This window comes from Ranitomeya variabilis, chromosome 1 (genome assembly GCF_051348905.1).
Source record: "Ranitomeya variabilis isolate aRanVar5 chromosome 1, aRanVar5.hap1, whole genome shotgun sequence".
Lineage (NCBI taxonomy): Eukaryota > Metazoa > Chordata > Amphibia > Anura > Dendrobatidae > Ranitomeya > Ranitomeya variabilis.
This window is the reverse complement of record NC_135232.1, coordinates 599,274,234-599,297,682: the sequence shown is the minus strand read 5'-3', so window position 1 is coordinate 599,297,682 and position 23,449 is coordinate 599,274,234. Positions and strand designations below refer to the sequence as shown.

The 23,449-nt window shown below is 44.2% G+C and overlaps 2 protein-coding genes across 2 annotated transcripts in view; both read right to left on the bottom strand.

The window, feature by feature from the left end:
• Positions 1-290: 290 nt before the first annotated feature.
• LOC143797933 (olfactory receptor 5AS1-like) lies at positions 291-1,244 on the bottom strand. The gene has a single exon (XM_077281097.1). It carries the CDS (start codon positions 1,242-1,244, stop codon positions 291-293), a length of 954 nt encoding a protein of 317 aa, XP_077137212.1.
• Positions 1,245-1,248: 4 nt separating this feature from the next.
• LOC143797917 (olfactory receptor-like protein OLF1) overlaps positions 1,249-23,449 on the bottom strand; it is a 68,519-nt gene continuing 46,318 nt past the window's right edge. The window contains exon 3 of the mRNA XM_077281096.1: positions 1,249-1,259. Within this exon, the coding sequence (XP_077137211.1) occupies positions 1,249-1,259 (11 nt within the window). The remainder of the gene's footprint in view (positions 1,260-23,449) is intronic.

The window sequence follows — 23,449 nt, the reverse complement described above, 5'->3', positions numbered from 1 at the left end:
CCTGGGAGGTAAATAAACCACCATATATTTTGGCCCCTTAGACCACCAGGGAACTAAATATTAACCTCTAAACCACCAGGCATTCAGCACTTATTTTACTCTGAACCACAGGTATTACCCCCCACTTTTACCTAAGATCTCCTGGAAACAAAAATAAACCGTCTCTTCTACCGTAGACCAATAGAACTATTGTCTTTGATCAAAACCCCTGTACTTTAGACCACCATACATGGCTTTTGTAAAAAAAAATATCTGCTTTATTAACAAATGGAAAGATGAACTATGATAAGTCAGGCCAGAATGTTCTTGGACAGTTTGGTTTGATTTTTGATATTTTTTATTATAGAGTTTTTAACATCTTTATTTCTGATGCTGTAGATGATGGGATTCAACATTGGAGTGACCACTGTATAAAGAACAGATATAACCCTGTCTGTCTCTGGAGAGTGAGATGATCGAGGCTGAATATACATGAATGTAATGGTTCCATAATAGAGCGTGACAACAGTGAGGTGGGAGGCGCATGTAGAGAAAACTGCCTGTCTTCCTTTTGAGGAGCGAATCTTCAAAATGGTGGAGATGATGTAAACATAGGAAATCAAGGTTAAGAGAAAAGAACATAAAACAATGATCCCGGCTGCAACATAAATTGTTATCTCATTAAGCCAAGTATCTTGACAGGAAAGTCTTAAGAAGGGAGGTACTTCACAAAAGAAATGATTAAGATCATGGGTCCTACAGAAGGGAAGTCTCCAGGTGAGGGCCACTTGTATACAGGCATCTATGACACCAATGGTCCACGGTATTAGGGCTAAAATAATGCAAAAGCTCATGTTCATAATACTACTGTAGTGCAGAGGTCTACAAATGGCTGCAAACCTATCATAAGCCATAACGGCAAGAAGGATGCACTCCGCTGCCCCAAGTGTTAATGAGAAGAACATCTGGAAAACACAACCCCCTACAGAAATACTCTTGTCAGTGGATACAGTATTTATGAGGATTATGGGAACTATGGTGGAGGAGAAACAGATGTCAATGAAAGAGAGATTACTTAGGAAGAAGTACATCGGGGTGTGTAATGTAGGACTGATCCTCACTGTAACGAGAATGAGACAATTTCCTCCCAATGTAATGAGATACATCACCATGAATACGATGAACCCTATAACTTGGAGGTGTAGGACAGAAGATAGCCCAAGCAGGATGAACCAACTTGGAAGAGTTTGGTTGGTATTCTCCATTCAGTTACACAGAACCTTGAAGAAAAGAGTTGTAGATAATTACTGACTGAAGCTCGGAAGAATACACTCATGTTTTAACATTTTTGATTATTGACAATGATTTCACTATTTCTTGCTAACTTATTTTTTTATGTCAAAGCCCCAATATTTTACTCTTAAGTTTGTTTAAAGGGGGTGTCAAGTTTATACAAATAAGTCCAAATGTTTTTAAAAAAATTTAAATATACCCCTCTTAAATTTCTTGCCAAGCCAGCAGTGATGAATGTTTTATATTTGCAAGCTGCAATCACTAGATCACTGCAATCATTTAGCGTCCTTGGTGGTTGCTTGTAATACTACGGCCATAACTGCTCAGCACCAGTAAGTACCACTGATATGTACAGATTCTAAGCAGACTGTAAGAGTAACAATTTTTTACTGTTATTTTATCATACAATTTGTTCTGCATATACACAGATTTTTTTCTTGTTATCTCTATTTATATTTGCTTGACTGTGATGTGACATAATTTCCCTAAACAGGTTCAGCCCAGCAAGGTTGTTTTGCTGCATTCCCTGCTTCGGCTTTTATACAGGCTCTAATAGGCTGTTCTACAGTATGTTATGTGAGATTAGTGGAACAACCTGACGCTGGGAAAAATCGCATGGAGGGTAGAGTGCATTGGGAAGGCGTGTGACAAGCTTGAAGTCATTATTGGGAACCCGCCCAGTCATGCCCAATAGTCATATGATCCTTCACTAACTAATGCAATCAACTGTACTGTGTAAAATATCTATTGTTATTCTTGGTAAAGTAAATAATAAATTGTTTAAATTCACTGGTTCCAGTGAATTTGCAAAAACTGTGCAAGAATTCCATTTACATTAAATCGATTAACTCATCTCTAGGTTCTTTCCAGTTTGAAAAAAAATTTTGGGGATGTGAAGCACAGATTTTTCACACAGTGTTCCCCATGTGTCTGCAAAGGTTATTTTGAGCAGGACCAACCACCAATATGAATGATTGAGGTAGCTGCAGCAGAACAAAGGGCACCAGGTATAGTGCCTGAAGTCACACTTTATACAGGCTGTTAGTCAAGGATAAGGAGGTGGTGCTAGGAGGGGAATAGAGCTGGAGTGACAGAGGTACATCAGAATAGAATTTTCACATTTTGGTGTACAGGTGAAAAGTTGCTTTAATCTAAGCATGAAAAATCTTGCATGAGTTGGCATAAAATGTACTTGAACACTCTACATAAATTTATTAATTACAGTTTTGGCCAGAATTTATATTTCTATGTGATTGATATACCGCAGGTATATATGACTCCACTCTTGATAAATTTAATTATTTTTACATTTAGTTCAAAACAATATTTGTTTGGTACACCGAGGCACTTAATTCTCCTTATTCCAATGTCTCATTAAATACTCTACAGAGACTGAGTTAATCTGTTCTTTAGGGCTTTGAAAGACAGATTTAATTTCTCTTGAGAGAAGTAAACTGGTGAATATCTTTTAGGTATATCTAGATCCCTGTGTTGTATGTATTTGGGCATTTCACACATTTTTGCAATATTAAACAAAGTATTAGATCAGATGGACAGGGTGGACAGCACTGTGAGCAGCCTTAACTTACCTCAGAACTCCAGGTATCTCCAGTATTAGATCAGATAGACAGGGTTGACAGCAGTGTGAGCAGCCTCTTCTTACCTCGGCACTCTTGGTATCTTCAGTATTAGATCAGATAGACAGGGTTGACAGCAGTGTGAGCAGCCTCTTCTTACCTCAGAACTGTTTTATTTTCAGTATTAGATCAGATAGACAGAATGGACAGCAGTGTTAGCAGCCTCTTCTTACCTCGGCACTCTTGGTATCTTCAGTATTAGATCAGATAGACAGAATGGACAGCAGTGTGAGCAGCCTCTTCTTACCTCAGAACTGTTTTATTTTCAGTATTAGATCAGATAGACAGAATGGAGAGCAGTGTGAGCAACCTCTTCTTACCTCAGCACTACTGGTATCTCCAGTATTAAATCAGATAGACAGGGTGGACAGCAGTGCGAGCAGCCTCTTCTTACCTCAGCACTCTTTGTCTCTTCAGTATTAGATCAGATAGACAGAATGGAGAGCAGTGTGAGCAGCCTCTTCTTACCTCAGCACTACTGGTATCTCCAGTATTAAATCAGATAGACAGGGTGGACAGCAGTGTGAGCAGCCTCTTCTTACCTCAGAACTCCTGGTATCTCCAGTATTAGATCAGATAGACAAGGTGGAGAGCAGTGTGAGCAGCCTCTTCTTACCTCAGCACTCTTGGTATCTTCAGTATTAGATCAGATAGACAGGGTGGACAGCAGTGTGTGCAGCCTCTTCTTAACTCAAAAATCCTGGTATCTCCAGTATTAGATCAGATAGACAGGGTGGATAGCAATGTGAGCAGTCTCTTCTTACCTCAGCACTGTTGGTATCTTCAGTATTAGATCAGATAGACAGAATGGACAGCAGTGTGAGCAGCCTCTTCTTACCTCAGCACTACTGGTATCTTCAGTATTAGATCAGATAGACAGAGTGGAAAGCAGTGTGACAGCCTCTTCTTACCTTAGCACGCCTGGTAGTTCCAGTATTAGATCCTATAGGCAGAGTGAACAGCAGTGTGAGTGGATTTCCCCCCAAGGGCTGTGGGGTACTTGGTACCAGGTCCTGCAGTTCACAGGGGGATGTCACGGTGGCTGACCCGGTCCATGGCCCTGGGACGTCCATATAAAACGGAAAGGTCTTTAAGGGGAATGTTCGTGACGCCACCTGGGTATTTGGTCAGGGTGACCGACACTGCTTTAAGGGGGTCTGCTGGGGTGATGTTAAGGCAGCTAGATGGTATACCTTCCCACAGGTGAAGTATATCCCCAGGGCTTCCCGGTGTGTAGATGGTGATATGGTGAATGGCACAGAGAATAACGAGGACACAAGGTTGCAGTCTCTTTACCTTTACTGACGACTGCAGCATCCACAGTCCAGAGCACCAGATCACAGGGCAGGCAGAGTGTGGCTGGTTTGGAGGCAAGTCCAGAGTCCCCTTGTCCAGGTGGATATGAATAGCCTTCCCTTGCACTGTAGTGGTGTAGTCCCTTACTGCATAAGCTTCAAATAAGTGTCTCACAGATGTGGTGTGTGTCTCTCTCTGTCCCCCATATAGGATAGGACAAAACCCGTATGACTGGTGACTTGAGCCTGTTTATAGGGTCTCTTAGATAACATGGCTCTGTAGGTTTCACCGTGCCTCCTGGGTGTAGGTGCGAACAGGTAACCTGAAATTAGCTGTCATGCCGGTCTCTGAAGTAAGGCATAGAGGTCCTTACTACCTCGGTGTCCCGGCTACCAGTGTTCTGCACCTCAGAAGGAGTCAGCCTGTTCGGGGCTGGTCCCCTTCTGGTATCCTCTCCTTTGCTTTGCTTTCCTTCACGCTCGCTGCAATGTGTTCAGCTTTCTGTGTCTCTTCCAAGGAGCTGTAGCACTTCAGGCTACATGGCTCCTCTGCTTCCTTTCCCTCTGTCTCTGACAGGAACTGAACCTTTTCCCTCCAGATCAGGATGTTCTTATAGGGGAGTTCACCTTAAACAGGCTTAGAGCTCCCCCTTCTGGTCTGGAGTGTGAACATGTTGCATGTTTGTGGTACCTGGATGCAGTTATCTTTCTTTGCCTCCAAACATAGCATCACTCTCCCCGAGAGGAAAGCAATACCACTGCAACGACCTGGACCCTGGGGTGCCGCATGAGCAGCCTTTTCTTGCCTCATCATCACTCCTGGTATCTCAAGTATTAGATCAGATAGACAGGGTGGACAGCAGCGTGAGCAGCGACTTTTATTTACCTCTTCACTCCTCCTACCTCCAGTATAAAATCATATACACGGCTTGGAAAGCAGTGTGAGCAGATTTTTCTTTTTTCAGCACTTTGGTAGCTCCAGTATTAGATCAGATAGGCAGGAAGAATAGCCATGTGAGCAGTCTTTTTTGTACCTCTGTATTCTTGGTCCTGATATCTCCAGTATTAGATCAGATAGACAGGGTGAACAACAACTTCTTCTTATCTGTACTCCTGATATCTCAAGGAGCAAAAAGGTGCTTTTATTTGAAATGGTATGAGATGGAAACATTTTTGTTGTGAAACACTAGCCTTTATTACATACAAATAAAGATTTGACCATATGTTTATCTCACCCTCCTCGGATTAACTGGTAGAGGTCCCAAAAGTTGAGAGACATTTATACATAAAGTCATTATATCCTTCCTTCACAGTGTCACCCATTTGGAAGATAGAGTATTCAGCTTGAGATGAAGTGTAGGCTAGATTTTGGATGTTTCGGCGAAAAATTATTATTTTTTTAAAATAAAAATAATTTCTTCAAAGAAACTCCCTGTTTGTGGCTTACATTTTGCCTCTGTATCACTCTTTTGCTGTCTCAGGGTCCTCATAAACCCATAGTATTGCCTATCTATACTCTTGGCTCCATACATAGCTCACTTTGTATACTTTTTCCTCAATTCCGGGACCCAAACATTCTCCTTCTCCTTTCCTGTGGCTGTCAAACCAATCTACCATTCTTCAGCAAGGTTCATTTTTGCTATCACCGCTGCTCTCTATCCTTTACACACACTGCAGCCTTACTCAAACTCAACTAATCACTGACTGATTCTGGACTCCCAGCAACTTTCTCTTAACAACTAAACTGTTCCTTTATTGCTAATCCTCCAGAAAATGCTAATATGCGAAATAGCAACTTATTTTTCTTTACAGCAATTCACAAAGCAAGAATGTCATTATATAATCCTGACATATTAATAAATGCATAAAACACAATATACTTTTCATATACCGCAGTCTTCAGAGGATGCTATCTTCTTCGTCACTTCTTTATTCTATCTTGTCACATGATCCACTGAGATCAATTCTTCTTACACATTAAGTGAGTGGGTCGAGTTTCCTACTTCACATACTCAAAGGCTCCTGTTCTATTGACAATGTAACAATCCATGGCTATTTTAATTCTAGAGTTATTACTCTCTAGACTGAACAAGTGTGATTTGCTAATTAAAAGTATTTAGGAATTGATGTATAATGATATTCCCTTTAATTATTTTTTACTTTTTATATTCTTGGAGAATCCCTTTAATTTCCTCCATTTGTTATAAACTTATTCTTTTGGTATTACCCGCACATGCCATCCATCCCAAATTTGCTGGGAGTTTCATTATTTTTCGGAAACATTCTTAGCAAATATTTGGTACTAGCTGTACTACCCGGCTTCGCCCGGGTTAATGACTGCTGTTAGCAAAATAGAATGTGTTAACAAAAATTTATTCTGCACACAAAAACCACAAAACAAATAGATAGAAATGTAATTATTAAAAGGCAAAAACTAAGCAAATAGAAGCATTTCACAACATATATTAGCTTTGTTATACTGAGAATGTCTTTGTTGCCTATATTAACCAATCAGAGCTCAGGTTAATTAACTGTAGCAAAATAGAAGCTGAGCTGTGATTGGTTGCTATTGGCAGCCTGATAAATCCCCAGCCAACAGGAAGCCCTCCCCCCTGGCAGTATATATTAGCTCACACATACACATAATAGACAGGTCATGTGACTGACAGCTGCCGTATTTCCTATATGGTACATTTGTTGCTCTTGTAGTTTGCTTATTAATCAGATTTTTATTTTTGAAGGACAATACCAGACTTGTGTGTGTTTTAGGGCGAGTTTTATGTGTCAAGTTGTGTGTGTTGAGTTGCGTGTGGCGACATGCATGTAGCGACTTTTGTGAGATGAGTTTTGTGTGGCGACATGCGTGTAGCAACATTTTGTGTGTTGAGTTGCATGTGACAGGTTAGTGTAGCAAGTTGTGTGCAGCAACTCGCATGGCGAGTTTTGCGCGTGGCGAGTTTTATGTGTGGTGCATTTTGAGTATGTGCAAGTTTTGTGTGAGGCAACTTTTGCATGTGGTGCAACTTTTGTACATGTGGCAATTTTTCTGTGTGTGCAAGTTTTGCATGAGGTGAGTTTTCCATGAGGTGAGTTTTGCACGTGTGGCGAGTTTTGCGTGAGCCTAGTTTTGCATATGGCGAGTTTTGCATGTAGCGAGTTTTGAGTGGTGACTTTTGTGTTTCGACTTTTATGTGGCGAGGTTGGTGTGTGTGTGTGGTGAAATGTGTGCTGAGGGTGGTATATGTGTTCAAGCACGTGGTAGTGTGTGGCGCATTTTGTGTTTGTGTTCATATCCCCGTGTGTGGTGAGTATCCCATGTCGGGGCCCCACCTTAGCAACTGTACGGTATATACTCTTTGTCGCCATCGCTCTCATTCTTTAAGTCCTCATTGTTCACATCTGGCAGCTGTCAATTTTCCTCCAACACTTTTCCCTTCACTTTTTCCCCATTATGTAGATAGGAGCAAAATTGTTTGGTGAATTGGAACGCGCGGGGTTAAAATTTCACCTCACAACATAGCCTATGACGCTCTCGGGGTCCAGACGTGTGACTGTGCAAAATTTTGTGGCTGTAGCTGCGACGGTACAGATGCCAATCCCGGACATACACACATACATACATACACACATTCAGCTTTATATATTAGATATACCTGTATGTAATCTCCTGTATATAGTATATACCTGTGTGTCATCTCACCTATATATAGTATATATCTGTGTGTCATCTCCTGTATATAGTATATACCTGTATGTCATCTCCTCCTATACATAGCATATACCTGTGTCATCTCCTCCTGTATATACTATATACCTGTAGGTAATCTGCTCCTGTATATAGTATATACCTGTGTGTCATCTCCTCCTGTATATAGTATATACCTGTATGTCATCTCCTCCTGTATGTAGTATGTACCTGTATGTCATCTCCTCCTCTATATAGTATATACCTGTGTGTCATCTCTCCTGTATATAGTATATATCTGTGTGTCATCTCCTCCTGTATATAGTATATACCTGTGTGTCATCTCCCCTGTAAATAGTATATACCTGTGTGTCATCTCCTGTATATAGTATATAGCTGTATGCCATCTCCTCCTGTATTAGCCCTCGTTCACACGTTATTTGGTCAGTATTTTTACCTCAGTATTTGTAAGCTAAAATGGCAGCCTGATAAATCCCCAGCCAACAGTAAGCCCACCCCCTGGCAGTATATATTAGCTCACACATACACATAATAGACTGGTCATGTGACTGACAGCTGCCGGATTCCTATATGGTACATTTGTTGCTCTTGTAGTTTGTCTGCTTATTAATCAGATTTTTATTTTTGAAGGATACCAGACTTGTGTGTGTTTTAGGGCGAGTTTCGTGTGTCAAGTTGTGTGTGTTGAGTTGCGTGTGGCGACATGCATGTAGGGACTTTTGTGAGATGAGTTTTGTGTGGCGACATGCGTGTAGCAACTTTTTGTGTGTCGAGTTGCATGTGACAGGTTAGTGTAGCAAGTTGTGTGCAGCAAGTTTTGCGCATGGCGAGTTTTGCGCGTGGCGAGTTTTATGTGTGGTGCCTTTTGAGTATGTGCAAGTTTTGTGTGAGGCAACTTTTGCATGTGTTGCAACTTTTGTGCATGTGGCAATTTTTCTGCGTGTGGCAATTTTTCTGCGTGTGCAAGTTTTGCGTGTGGCGAGTTTTGCACGTGTGGCGAGTTTTGCATGTGGAGAGTTTTGCGCGTGGCGAGTTTTGAGCGGCGACTTTTGTGTTTCTACTTTTATGTGGCGAGGTTGGTGTATGTGTGGTGAAATGTGCACTGAGGGTGGTATATGTGTTCGAGCACGTGGTAGTGTGTGGCGCATTTTGTGTGTGTGTTCATATCCCCGTGGTGGTGTGATTATCCCATGTTGGGGCCCCACCTTAGCAACTGTACAGTATATACTCTTTGGTGCCATCGCTGTCATTCTTTAAGTCCCCCTTGTTCACATCTGGCAGCTGTTAATTTGCCTCCAACACTTTTCCTTTCATTTTTTCCCCATTATGTAGATAGGGGCAAAATTGTTTGGTGACTTGGAAAGCGCGGGGTTAAAATTTCACCTCACAATATAGCTTTGACGCTCTCAGGGTCCAGACGTGTGACTGTGCAAAATTTTGTGCCTGTAGCTGCGACGCCTCCAACACTTTTCCTTTCACTTTTTCCCCATTATGTAGATAGGGGCAAAATTGTTTGGTGAATTGGAAAGCGCGGGGTTAAAATTTCACCTCACAACATAGCCTATGACGCTCTCGGGGTCCAGACGTGTGACTGTGCAAAATTTTGTGGCTGTAGCTGCTACGGTTCAGATGCCAATCCCGGACATACATACATACATACATACATACACACACACACACATTCAGCTTTATATATTAGATTTTGGGTTGAACAGGCAAGGTTGGTGCAAGACAAGGTGGGATTAAAGCATCCCTTTGTGCTAAATCCAATATTGGAATCTTGGAATTTTAATAATTGTACAGACCTACTTTCTTCTCATCCTTCCAGTGCTTCAAAAAATGTTATTGTCAAAAAATTCTGTGGACAGAAATTTCCTAATGAATTGTCCAAGTCCTTCTGTTCTAAGATTGGTGATTTCCTTATGTAATTGGAATTTTCACTCTCTTTCTTTAGCTCCGTCATTGTCAATTCTCCGGTGAACAACAACTATTTTTGGTCTTTGCAATTTGCATAAACTAGTTAGCCTAAATTACATTGAAATAATATAGAGGAAAGACATTCCTTTAGTATTTCTCCACTTTTATTAACGTTGTAGGTAAAAAATAGGGTCTTATTGAGGTATTCCTTTAAGAAAGTGGATTTTTACTTTGCTCTTAAAAATTTGTCATTTTTCATAAAATACAATTACAGATTTATCTGAGATGAATTTGTCATTTAGGTGCATAGGTGCAGCACAAACTCTTTTCACATTAAAGGACCAACGGCTTCAAAATAATTCCTCCCACTATAAAAAATCCACTCATTAATGTGACACTAATGCACACTATGAAACTCCTACATACAGTACCTGTATACTCCGGGCCTGGCATGTGTGCCCACTGAGAGGGCTCTGAGTGATGCCTCTGCAACACATGGAAAGGTTCGCCACCACTGGTCTAGAGTGTGTGCAATGTGTGTGTAGGTGAGTATGGCTGGCCTGGGAGATGCTGCTCCCTTCTTCTTCTTCTACTGTCCACTAATTCAAATAGGCTCTGCACACTCCAGAGAGAAACTCCTACACACCTGTATACTCTGGGCCTAGCATGTGTGCCCACTGAGAGGGGTCTGAGTGCCGCCTCTGGAATGTGTGCCAAAGGTTCGCCACCACTGGTCTGTATATATATAACTGGTAGTCTGTAGAGAAAGTCAGTCAGTTTTTCAGAGGGTTCCTGCCTGGAAGGAGACAGGAGCCATCTGAGGGAGACGAAGGCTTTACGGAGCTATGTAGCCCCAGTGCAGCAGTAACTGGAAAGAGACATTCAGAAAGCCGAATTGATTGCAGAGAGCGCACAGGAGAGCAAAGCACAGGAGTGGATATCAGAGGGAGACCAGTCCCTAGCAGGCTGCCTCCTTCTGATGCGCAGGACCGGTAGCTGGAACACTGAGGATCGTAAGGCATTCTATAACTTACATCAGAGACCGTCAGGACAGCTGAACTTTACGTTACCTGTCCGACCTAACACCCAGTTGGCATGGTGGCACCCCTCCGAGGCCGGGGCGCGCTAGAGTCCATATAAACAGCCTTAAGCCACCAGTCATGCGGGTTATGTCCTATCCTACCCAGGGGACAGAGAGAGACAACATCTGTGAGGACCTTATGTGAGCTTTTAGCAGTAAGGGACTACAACACTATGATGCTAAAGGAAGGCTTTTGATTTCCACCTGGGTAAGGGGACTCCTAACTTGCCTTCAAGCCGGCCTGACCCTGCCCTGTGATCTGGTGCTCTGGACTGTGGATGCTGAAGTCTTCAGTAAACCAAGATAAAGAGACTGCTACCTTGTGTCCTCATTCTTTACTGCACTCCTCACCATCTTCCACCTACACACCGGGTGCCCTGGGGATACACTATACCATCTAGCATCCACAACAACACCCCAGAGGACCCCTTAAAGCAGCGTCGGTCCCCACCGACCGAATACCACAGGTGGCGTCATGAACACAAACTTTATTTCCTTCAAAGACCTTTCCCTTTTACATGGACGCTCCGGGGCCACGGACCGGGTCGCCACTTTGACATCCCCCTGTGAACTCAAGACCCGGTACCGAGTACCCCACGGCCCAGGCAGGGGTGCTCATTTGGCACTTTGTGATAGATGAGTTTTGAGTTACTGTTTCTGCACTCAGTCTCTAAAAGGTTTGCCTTCACTGCTCTAGAGACTGCAATTTGCACACCTGCTCACATCCCAGACACACACTTGTCTACTTACTTCTCACACTCAAGACACTGTGCACTAGTATACATACTGCACAAACTCCAGTCACTTTGCATACTGCAAACCTGCACATCTGCATACACACTGCACTCACTCACTCCAGACTCTGCATATTGCACACGCACCAGACACTCTGCACACCTGAACATATCTGAGACTCATATACTGCACACATTACAGACACTTTGCATACTGCAAACCTGCACATATCTTAAACACACATTCTGCACATCTGTATACACACCGCACATACCCTAGGCAAAAATTCTGCATACCTGTGTACACTCTACCCACCTGTGTACACACTAACGATCTGCACACACTTCAGCTATACACATGGGACATCTGTACATACTCCTGACACACTGCACACCTGTATCCACTCTATACATCGGTTAGCACATTGTACACTTGCGCATACTCTAGACACTTTTTACACTTGTAAAACAGTAAAAACCCCAAAAGCTTACGTGCTCTAAAAACAGGCCTGTAACAATGTAAAAACATAACTACTGATGGCTAAATAACAGGAAGAATCAAATTGCTAAACCAATCAAAAGACTATTTGCTTTATTACTGTATACTTGGTTTATTACTTAGTGTGTATTTGACGGTTCATAGCTGCACTGTTTGACTTGTTGGGCTCTGTATGATTTTAGCTAGATATTGAGGCACTTGAGTGGTGTGAGCATTCAGTACATTTTACACCTGTATACACACTGTACGGCTCTGCACACAATCTAGGCACATCTTTATACACTTTGTATATCTGTTTACATACTGCAAACCTTCATATAATCTAGACACATTCAGCAGACCTGTATACACGTTACACATAATCTGGATACAAAGTCTGCTCACCTCTATACTCACTGCACACGTCTACAAACCCCAGTCAGTCTGCACATTTGCATAAATAATGCACACAATCTCAACACACATTCTTCACATCTTCACAAACAAATTATAAACACACCTGTATGTGCACTGCACAATGGCACACACTACAACCAGGCACACTGCACATCTGCACACATTCCACTCTGCACTCCTGTATGCACACTGTGTGAATACAAATCTTTCACTCTTCTATCCTGTATACACATTACACACCTGCACACATCCCACTCTGCACTTTTGTATACACATTGTGCACCTGAACGTTTCACTCTTCTATCCTGTATATACATTACACATCTGCACACATCCCACTCTGCACTCCTGTATACACATTGTGCACCTGAACATATTTCACTCTTGTCTCCCGTATACACATTACACATCTGCACACATCCCACTCTGCACTCCTGTATATAATTACACATCTGCACACATCCCACTCTGCATTCCTGTATACACACTGTGCACCTGGATATATTTCACTCTTCAATCTTGTATATACATTACACACCTGCACACATCCCTCTCTGCACTCTTGTATACACACTGTACACCTGAACATATTTCACTCTTCTATCCTGTATACACATTACACATCTGCACACATCCCACTCTGCACTCCTGTATACACACTGTGCACCTAAACACCTAAACATATTTCACTCTTCTATCCTGTATATAATTACACATCTGTACACATCCCACTCTGCACTCCTGTGTACACATTGTGCACCTGAACATATTTCACTCTTGTATCCCGTATGCACATTACACATCTGCACACATCCCACTCTGCACTCCTGTATACACACTGTGCACCTGAACATATTTCACTCTTCTATCCTGTATATACATTACACATCTGCACACATCCCACTCTGCACTCCTATATACACATTGTGCACCTGAACATATTTCACTCTTGTATCCCATATGCACATTACACATCTGCACACATCCCACTCTGCACTTCTGTATACACACTGTGTACCTGAACATATTTCACTCTTCTATCCTGTATATACATTACATATCTGCACACATCCCACTCTGCACTCCTGTATACACATTGTGCACCTGAACATATTTCACTCTTCTATCCTGTATATACATTACATACCTGCACACATCCCACTCTGCACTCCTGTATACACACTGTGCACCTGAACATATTTCACTCTTCTATCCTGTATATACATTACACATCTGCACACATCCGACTCTGCACTCCTGTATACACACTGTGCACCTGAACATATTTCACTCTTGTATCCCGTATACAAATTACACATCTGTACACATCCCACTCTGCACTCCTGTATACACACTATGCACCTGAACATATTCCACTCTTCTATCCTGTATATACATTACATACCTATAGAGAGAAATTCCAATATGCACAATTAGTGGCACATAGAGTACAACCGAAGTAAGGCAATCCTAAATCTATCAGAATGTACCACGCATGCATGGACATGAGGATAACTGCACCAATGTAAATCAAACTTACAAGAACCAAACATGCAGTCGTAGAATCCAAACATATACCGTATTTTTCGGACTATAAGACGCACCGGACTATAAGGCGCATCCAGGTTTTAGAGGTGGAAAATAGGGAAAAAAATATTTGAAGCAAAAAAAATGTGGTAAAATATTTAATAACATAAATAACATACTATTATATGTGGTGTTATTATATATAATAGTATGTTATTATGTTGGAAGCTGCGGGACTAGTGTGGTGTCTGTGAAGTACGATATGAAGACTGTCATGATTCTCAATGGCGAGAGAACATAGCCCAGCATATATGAGAACTAGCTCTTGGAAGATGGAAACTATACTGACCATGAACTAAACCTGCCGCACAACTAGAAGTGGCCGGGTAGCATGCCTACGTTTTTTAACCCTAGATGCCCAGCGCCAGCCGGAGAACTACCTAATCCTAGCAGAGGAAAAGACAGTCCTGGCTCACCTCTAGAGAAATTTTCCCAAAAGGCAGACAGAGGCCCCCACATATATTGGCGGTGATTTTAGATGAAATGACAAACGTAGTATGAAAATAGGTTTAGCAAAATCGAGGTCCGCTTTCTAGATAGCAGGAAGACAGAAAGGACACTTTCATGGTCAGCAGAAAACCCTATCAAAACACAATCCAGAAATTCCTTTAAGACTCTAGCATTAACTCATAACACCAGAGTGGCAATTTCCGATCACAAGAGCTTTCCAGACACAGTAACGAAACAGCAGCTGTGAACAGGAACAAAATGCAAAAACACACAAGGACAAAAGTCCAACTTAGCTGGGAGTTGTCTAGTAGCAGGAACAAGCACAGAAGGCTTCTGATTACATTGTTGACCGGCAAGAAACTGACAGAGGAGCAAGGTTATATAGCGACTCCCACATCCTGATAGGAGCAGGTGAACAGAGGGGATGATGCACACAAGTTCAATTCCACAAGTGGCCACCGGGGGAGCCCAGAATCCAATTTCACAACAGTACCCCCCCCTCAAGGAGGGGGCACCGAACCCTCACCAGAACCACCAGGGCGATCAGGATGAGCCCTGTGAAAGGCACGGACAAGATCGGAGGCATGAACATCAGAGGCAGTGACCCAAGAATTATCCTCCTGACCGTATCCCTTCCATTTGACCAGATACTGGAGTCTCCGTCTGGAAACACGAGAGTCCAAGATCTTTTCCACAACGTACTCCAACTCACCCTCAACCAACACCGGAGCAGGAGGCTCAACGGAAGGCACAACCGGTACCTCATACCTGCGCAACAATGACCGATGAAAAACATTATGAATCGAAAAGGATGCAGGGAGGTCCAAACGGAAGGACACAGGGTTAAGAATCTCCAATATCTTGTACGGGCCGATGAACCGAGGCTTAAACTTAGGAGAAGAAACCCTCATAGGGACAAAACGAGAAGACAACCACACCAAGTCCCCAACACAAAGCCGAGGACCAACACGACAACGGCGGTTGGCAAAAAGCTGAGTCTTCTCCTGGGACAACTTCAAATTGTCCACCACCTGCCCCCAAATCTGATGCAACCTCTCCACCACAGCATCCACTCCAGGACAATCCGAAGATTCCACTTGACCGGAGGAAAATCGAGGATGAAACCCCAAATTACAGAAAAACGGGGACACCAAGGTGGCAGAGCTGGCCCGATTATTGAGGGCGAACTCCGCCAAAGGCAAAAAAGCAACCCAATCATCCTGATCCGCAGACACAAAACACCTCAAATATGTCTCCAAGGTCTGATTAGTCCGCTCGATCTGGCCATTAGTCTGAGGATGGAAAGCAGACGAAAAAGACAAATCTATGCCCATCCTAGCACAGAATGCCCGCCAAAATCTAGACACGAATTGGGTCCCTCTGTCAGAAACGATATTCTCAGGAATACCATGCAAACGAACAACATTTTGAAAAAACAGAGGAACCAACTCGGAAGAAGAAGGCAACTTAGGCAAGGGAACCAGATGGACCATCTTAGAGAAACGGTCACACACCACCCAGATGACAGACATCTTCTGAGAAACAGGCAGATCCGAAATAAAATCCATCGAGATGTGCGTCCAAGGCCTCTTCGGGATAGGCAAGGGCAACAACAATCCACTAGCCCGAGAACAACAAGGCTTGGCCCGAGCACAAACGTCACAAGACTGCACAAAGCCTTGCACATCTCGTGACAGGGAAGGCCACCAGAAGGACCTTGCCACCAAATCCCTGGTACCAAAGATTCCAGGATGACCTGCCAACGCAGAAGAATGAACCTCAGAGATGACTCTACTGGTCCAATCATCAGGAACAAACAGTCTACCAGGTGGGCAACGATCAGGTCTATCCGCCTGAAACTCCTGCAAGGCCCGCCGCAGGTCTGGAGAAACGGCAGACAATATCACTCCATCTTTAAGGATACCTGTGGGCTCAGAATTACCAGGGGAGTCAGGCTCAAAACTCCTAGAAAGGGCATCCGCCTTAACATTCTTAGACCCCGGTAGGTACGACACCACAAAATTAAACCGAGAGAAAAACAACGACCAGCGCGCCTGTCTAGGATTCAGGCGCCTGGCAGACTCAAGGTAAATTAAATTTTTGTGGTCAGTCAATACCACCACCTGATGTCTGGCCCCCTCAAGCCAGTGACGCCACTCCTCAAAAGCCCACTTCATGGCCAAAAGCTCCCGATTCCCAATATCATAATTCCGCTCGGCGGGCGAAAATTTACGGGAAAAAAAAGCACAAGGTCTCATCACGGAGCAGTCGGAACTTCTCTGCGACAACACCGCCCCAGCTCCGATTTCAGAAGCGTCGACCTCAACCTGAAAAGGAAGAGCAACATCAGGCTGACGCAACACTGGGGCGGAAGAAAAGCGGCGCTTGAGCTCCCGAAAGGCCTCCACAGCATCAGGGGACCAATCAGCAACATCAGCACCCTTCTTAGTCAAATCAGTCAATGGTTTTACAACATCAGAAAAACCAGCAATAAATCGACGATAAAAGTTAGCAAAGCCCAAAAATTTCTGAAGACTCTTAAGAGAAGAGGGTTGCGTCCAATCACCAATAGCCTGAACCTTGACAGGATCCATCTCGATGGAAGAGGGGGAAAAAATGTATCCCAAGAAAGAAATCTTTTGAACCCCAAAAACACACTTAGAACCCTTCACACACAAGGAATTAGACCGCAAAACCTGAAAAACCCTCCTGACCTGCTGGACATGAGAGTCCCAGTCATCCGAAAAAATCAGAATATCATCCAGATACACAATCACAAATTTATCCAAATAATCGCGGAAAATGTCATGCATAAAGGACTGGAAGACTGAAGGGGCATTTGAAAGACCAAAAGGCATCACCAAATACTCAAAATGGCCCTCGGGCGTATTAAATGCGGTTTTCCACTCATCCCCCTGCTTGATTCGCACCAAATTATACGCACCACGGAGATCAATCTTAGAGAACCACTTGGCCCCCTTTATACGAGCAAACAAATCAGTAAGCAGTGGTAACGGATATTGATATTTAACCGTGATTTTATTCAAAAGTCGATAATCAATACACGGCCTCAAAGAGCCGTCTTTCTTAGACACAAAGAAAAAACCGGCTCCTAAGGGAGATGACGAAGGACGAATATGTCCCTTTTCCAAGACTCCTTTATATATTCTCGCATAGCAGCGTGTTCAGGCACAGACAGATTAAATAAACGACCCTTAGGGTATTTACTACCCGGAATCAAGTCTATGGCACAATCGCACTCCCGGTGCGGAGGTAGTGAACCAACCTTGGGTTCTTCAAAAACGTCACGAAAGTCAGACAAGAATTCAGGAATCTCAGAGGGAATAGATGATGAAATGGAAACCAAAGGTACGTCCCCATGAGTTCCTTTACATCCCCAGCTTAACACAGACATAGCTCTCCAGTCGAGGACTGGGTTATGAGATTGCAGCCATGGCAATCCCAGCACCAAAACATCATGTAGATTATACAGCACCAGAAAGCGAATAACCTCCTGGTGATCCGGATTAACACGCATAGTCACTTGTGTCCAGTATTGTGGTTTATTACTAGCCAATGGGGTGGAGTCAATCCCTTTCAGAGGTATCGGAGCCTCCAGTGGCTCCAAATCATACCCACAGCGTTTGGCAAAGGACCAATCCATAAGACTCAAAGCAGCGCCAGAGTCGACATAGGCGTCCACGGTAATAGATGACAAAGAACAAATCAGGGTCACAGATAGAATAAACTTAGACTGTAAAGTGCTAATTGAAACAGACTTGTCAGGCTTCTTAGTACGCTTAAAGCATGCTGATATAACATGAGTTGAATCACCACAATAGAAGCACAACCCATTTTTTCGTCTAAAATTCTGCCACTCGCTTCTGGACAGAATTCTATCACATTGCATATTTTCTGGCGTTTTCTCAGTAGACACCGCCAAATGGTGCACAGGTTTGCGCTCCCGCAGACGCCTATCGATCTGAATAGCCATCGTCATGGACTCATTCAGACTCGCAGGCACAGGGAAACCCACCATAACATCCTTAATGGCATCAGAGAGACCTTCTCTGAAAATCGCCGCCAGGGCACACTCATTCCACTGAGTAAGCACAGACCATTTGCGGAATTTTTGGCAGTATATTTCAGCTTCATCTTGCCCCTGAGACAAGGACATCAAGGCCTTTTCCGCCTGAAGCTCTAAATGAGGTTCCTCATAAAGCAACCCCAAGGCCAGAAAAAACGCATCCACATTGAGCAACGCAGGATCCCCTGGTGCCAATGCAAAAGCCCAGTCTTGAGGGTCGCCCCGGAGCAAGGAAATTACAATCCTGACCTGCTGTGCAGGGTCTCCGGCAGAGCGAAACTTCAGGGACAAAAACAATTTGCAATTATTTTTAAAATTTTGAAAGTGAGATCTATTCCCCGAGAAGAATTCAGGCAAAGGAATTCTAGGCTCAGACATAGGTGCATGAACAACAAAATCTTGCAAATTTTGTACCTTTGTGGCGAGATTATTCAAACCTGTAGCTACACTCTGAAGATCCATTTGAAACAGGTGAACACAGAGCCATTCAAGGATTAGAAGGAGAGAAAGAGAGGAAGGCTGCAGCATAGGCAAACTAGCAAGTGATTCAATTAAGAGCACACTCAGAACTAGAGGGAAAAAAAAAAAAAATTGTAGCAGACTTCTTTTTTCTCTCCTTTCTCAGCCAGTAATTTAACCCTTTTTTGGGCCGGTCAAACTGTCATGATTCTCAATGGCGAGAGAACATAGCCCAGCATATATGAGAACTAGCTCTTGGAAGATGGAAACTATACTGACCATGAACTAAACCTGCCGCACAACTAGAAGTGGCCGGGTAGCATGCCTACGTTTTTTAACCCTAGATGCCCAGCGCCAGCCGGAGAACTACCTAATCCTAGCAGAGGAAAAGACAGTCCTGGCTCACCTCTAGAGAAATTTTCCCAAAAGGCAGACAGAGGCCCCCACATATATTGGCGGTGATTTTAGATGAAATGACAAACGTAGTATGAAAATAGGTTTAGCAAAATCGAGGTCCGCTTTCTAGATAGCAGGAAGACAGAAAGGACACTTTCATGGTCAGCAGAAAACCCTATCAAAGCACCATCCAGAAATTCCTTTAAGACTCTAGCATTAACTCATAACACCAGAGTGGCAATTTCCGATCACAAGAGCTTTCCAGACACAGTAACGAAACAGCAGCTGTGAACAGGAACAAAATGCAAAAACACACAAGGACAAAAGTCCAACTTAGCTGGGAGTTGTCTAGTAGCAGGAACAAGCACAGAAGGCTTCTGATTACATTGTTGACCGGCAAGAAACTGACAGAGGAGCAAGGTTATATAGCGACTCCCACATCCTGATAGGAGCAGGTGAACAGAGGGGATGATGCACACAAGTTCAATTCCACAAGTGGCCACCGGGGGAGCCCAGAATCCAATTTCACAACAGAAGACGCTGGAGGGTGAGTATAAGGGCTCATTTTCACATGCGAGGCACACGTCCATATCTCGCATGTGGACACCAAGCTCTGGCGCCGGCACTTTGGAGCGGAGCTGTGCAGCTCCATGTGTTCCTATGCGGCCGCATGCTCCGCTCTGGAGTGCCGGCTCCACAGCTTGGTTTCCACATGCGAGATACGGACGTGTGCCTCGCATGTGGAAATGAGCCCTAAGAATGGGTGCACAGGGCTTATAGTGAAAGCACCACTCCAGCACTGCAAAATAACACTGGAGTGCTGCTTTAAAATCCCATGGGAGAACTATAACTCCCAGCATGTCCTGCAGATCCTATGACATGCTGGGAGTTATAATTCACCAAAGGAGTGGCAGAGTGCTTTATTGTGTTTTGTAAAGACTAACCTCTTAATTGTGGCAGCCAGCCACACTGTGGTGAGGTAAAAGCTGGAGCATCCCATGGCTGCACACACACAGAGCCCTCCCTGTTGTTGTTGCCTTTCCACAGCACAGGACATAAGAGGAAGCTGCAGATTCTAGGTGGGAGTCTGAAGGACCTATGATGATGTCAGAAGGGAGGGCTCTGAGCTGCCATGTGATGTTCCAGCCCGCCCACTTCTGACATCACACAGGTCCTCCCTGTGCACCAGACAGCTCAGCGTCCAGCACAGGCAGGTATGCAGCAATCTCCTGGCCCCTGCTGCTGCCTCCTCCTCCCCCGGACACACAGATTCTCCCCGGAATCAGTGCTGGGGAAACTGTGTGTCCCTGCTTAAGTGCAGTATTTATTTGCTGCTCCCGCTCACTGCTCAGCTGATCGGTGGGCGGGGAGCCGCTAATGAATATTCACTGCACTTAATCAGCGGGGCCATGTGCTTTCCCCAGCAGCTGATTCCGGGCAGCGGGGACATCCTGAAGTGGGATAACAGTGCGATCCCACTCGCTGCTGCCCCCCTCCCCTCATGCTATATCCGTACTATAAGACGCACCCACACTTTCCTCCCAAATTTGGAGGAAAAAAAGTGCGTCTTATAGTCCGAAAAATACGGTAATACTTTATTCAAAAATAAGCATAAAATACGGACAGACAATGTATAGCAGGGCTAACAGATGGAAACAGCTATCAGCATCATGTAAAAGAAAGCCCAAGGTTGGTACTCCCCCATACCAGGAAAACAGACAGTACCCAGGTGAACAATAAAGTGCAACATATAGTGGCAAACAGAATTACTGAACGCCACCCAGTAGGGAATAATATAACAAAACTAATAACCCCATTAAAGGAATAGCAGCCAAAATGATGGCCGAAAATACCTACAACCAAAACTAAATGTGCACATCACCTGATGATAACTGTGTTGTCCGGCACGGGGGCACCAATCCACCCCGACTCGCGTTTAGGTATGGATACCTTCCTCAGGGGGCGCGTAACTATAAAGGGCACACAAAGAACTATATATACAATCTGCCATCATTGCGGCGCATCCCCACGCCACACCGCTCCCGCCCATCCCAGCGCCGCAGCGCACGCCGCGACCGGAAGCACGTGGGGCCCCACGTGATCCGGAAGTGCGTACACGGCCGCCGTGAGACAAGCAGAGCAGAGTGGCACATGCGCTCTATTTGCTCTCGTTCTACTAAATTCCCCCCTCTGTCTACATGTTCATGTATTGATCTTTTCGTCCGGGTGGTGACTCGAGATCTATGTCAGATTCCCAGGTTCTCACGGATAGATAATTTATCTAGGGCAGAACGTGAGCGGTTAGATTACCTGAGAAATCTTCCTGATATATTAATAAAACCTACTGATAAAGGAGGTAATGTTGTGTTGTGGCCTGTGGGCCAATATGAAAAGGAGGCATCCCACCAACTGAATAATTCGATCCACTACAAAAAATTTACTTACAATCCTTCCAGTGCTTATTCTGGTCAGTTGGTGGCTATTATTAAGGAGGCTTTGGATCTTGATGTTATCACTAAGGAACTTGCTTCCTCCCTTATAATAGGTGATCCCACTATAGCCACCTTTTATCTCCTCCCTAAAGTACATAAAGATCTCAAGTCACCACCCGGTCGTCCCATTGTATCAGTGAGGGGGAATTATCTTGAGCATGTCAATTCTTGGACTGACTTCCACCTCCAGCCCCTGGTTACGGCACTTCCTTCATATCTTACGGACATTGGTGAGCTGCTTCGCAGGGTCGACGGCCTCCATTTTGGGGGTGAATCCCTACTGGTCTCAGCAGATGTGGAGTCCCTGTATACAAACATTAGACACACAGATGGCATTGCCGCTGTGAAATTTTTTCTTGAATCGTCTACTCTATCGGTTGGACTTAGGGGACTCCTGCTGAGACTACTTGAGTTCACCCTCACTCACAATTTCTTTGTGTTCAAGGGGTCCTTCTACCTGCAGCTCCAGGGAACAGCCATGGGTGCGGCTTTTGCGCCGGCCTATGCGAACCTGTTCCTGGGGCTGTGGGAGAGGGACCTCTTCCTGTCAGACAGGCTGTCATCGATGGACCGTATCCCCTTTTGGGTGCGGTACATCGATGACATCCTGTTTGTCTGGCAGGGTGAGGCCGTCGACCTTGAGCAGCTCATTGATCGTCTCAACAGCAATGAGCTCAATATTAGCCTTACTTGTGAGTGGAACAAATCGCAAATCAGTTTTTTGGATGTTATGGTCGGCATGGATAAGGCGGGGAATGTCCATACGGACATTTTTCGTAAGGCCACATCCACTAATATGGTTTTGTGTTGTGAATTCTGTTCTCGAACTCCCTCCGGTGGTTATGAATGGTACTTCGTCGAGTTCTGTCCATGGACTCCCTCTGGTGGCTGTGAGTGGAGCTGCTGGTTCTGAGGTTCCTTCCTCAGCTGACCTCGTTTAGTCCTAGGCTGGCTGCTCTATTTAACTCCACTTAGATCGTTACTTGATGCCAGCTGTCAATGTCCTAGTACAGGTTCAGTTCTCTCTTGGATCTTTCAGATGACCTGTCTACTCCAGCAAAAGCTAAGTCCCTGCTAGCTTATTTGTTTACCACTGTTTTCTTGTCCAGCTTGCTATCATGATTCTGCCTCACTAGCTGGAAGCTCTGGGATGCAGAGTGGCACCTCCACGCCGTGAGTCGGTGTGGGGTCTCTTTTGCACACTCTGCGTGGTTTTTTGGTAGTTTTTTATGCTGACCGCAAAGATACCTTTTCTATCCTCAAGTCTGTTTAGTTCAGTCTGGCCTCCTTTGCTGAAACCTATTTCATTCCTGTGTTTGTGACTTCCATCTTAACTCACAGTCAATATGTGTGGGGGGCTGCCTTTTTGCTTTGGGGAATTTCTCTGAGGCAAGTTAGGCTTTATTTTCTATCTTTAGGGGTAGTTAGCTCTTAGGCTGTG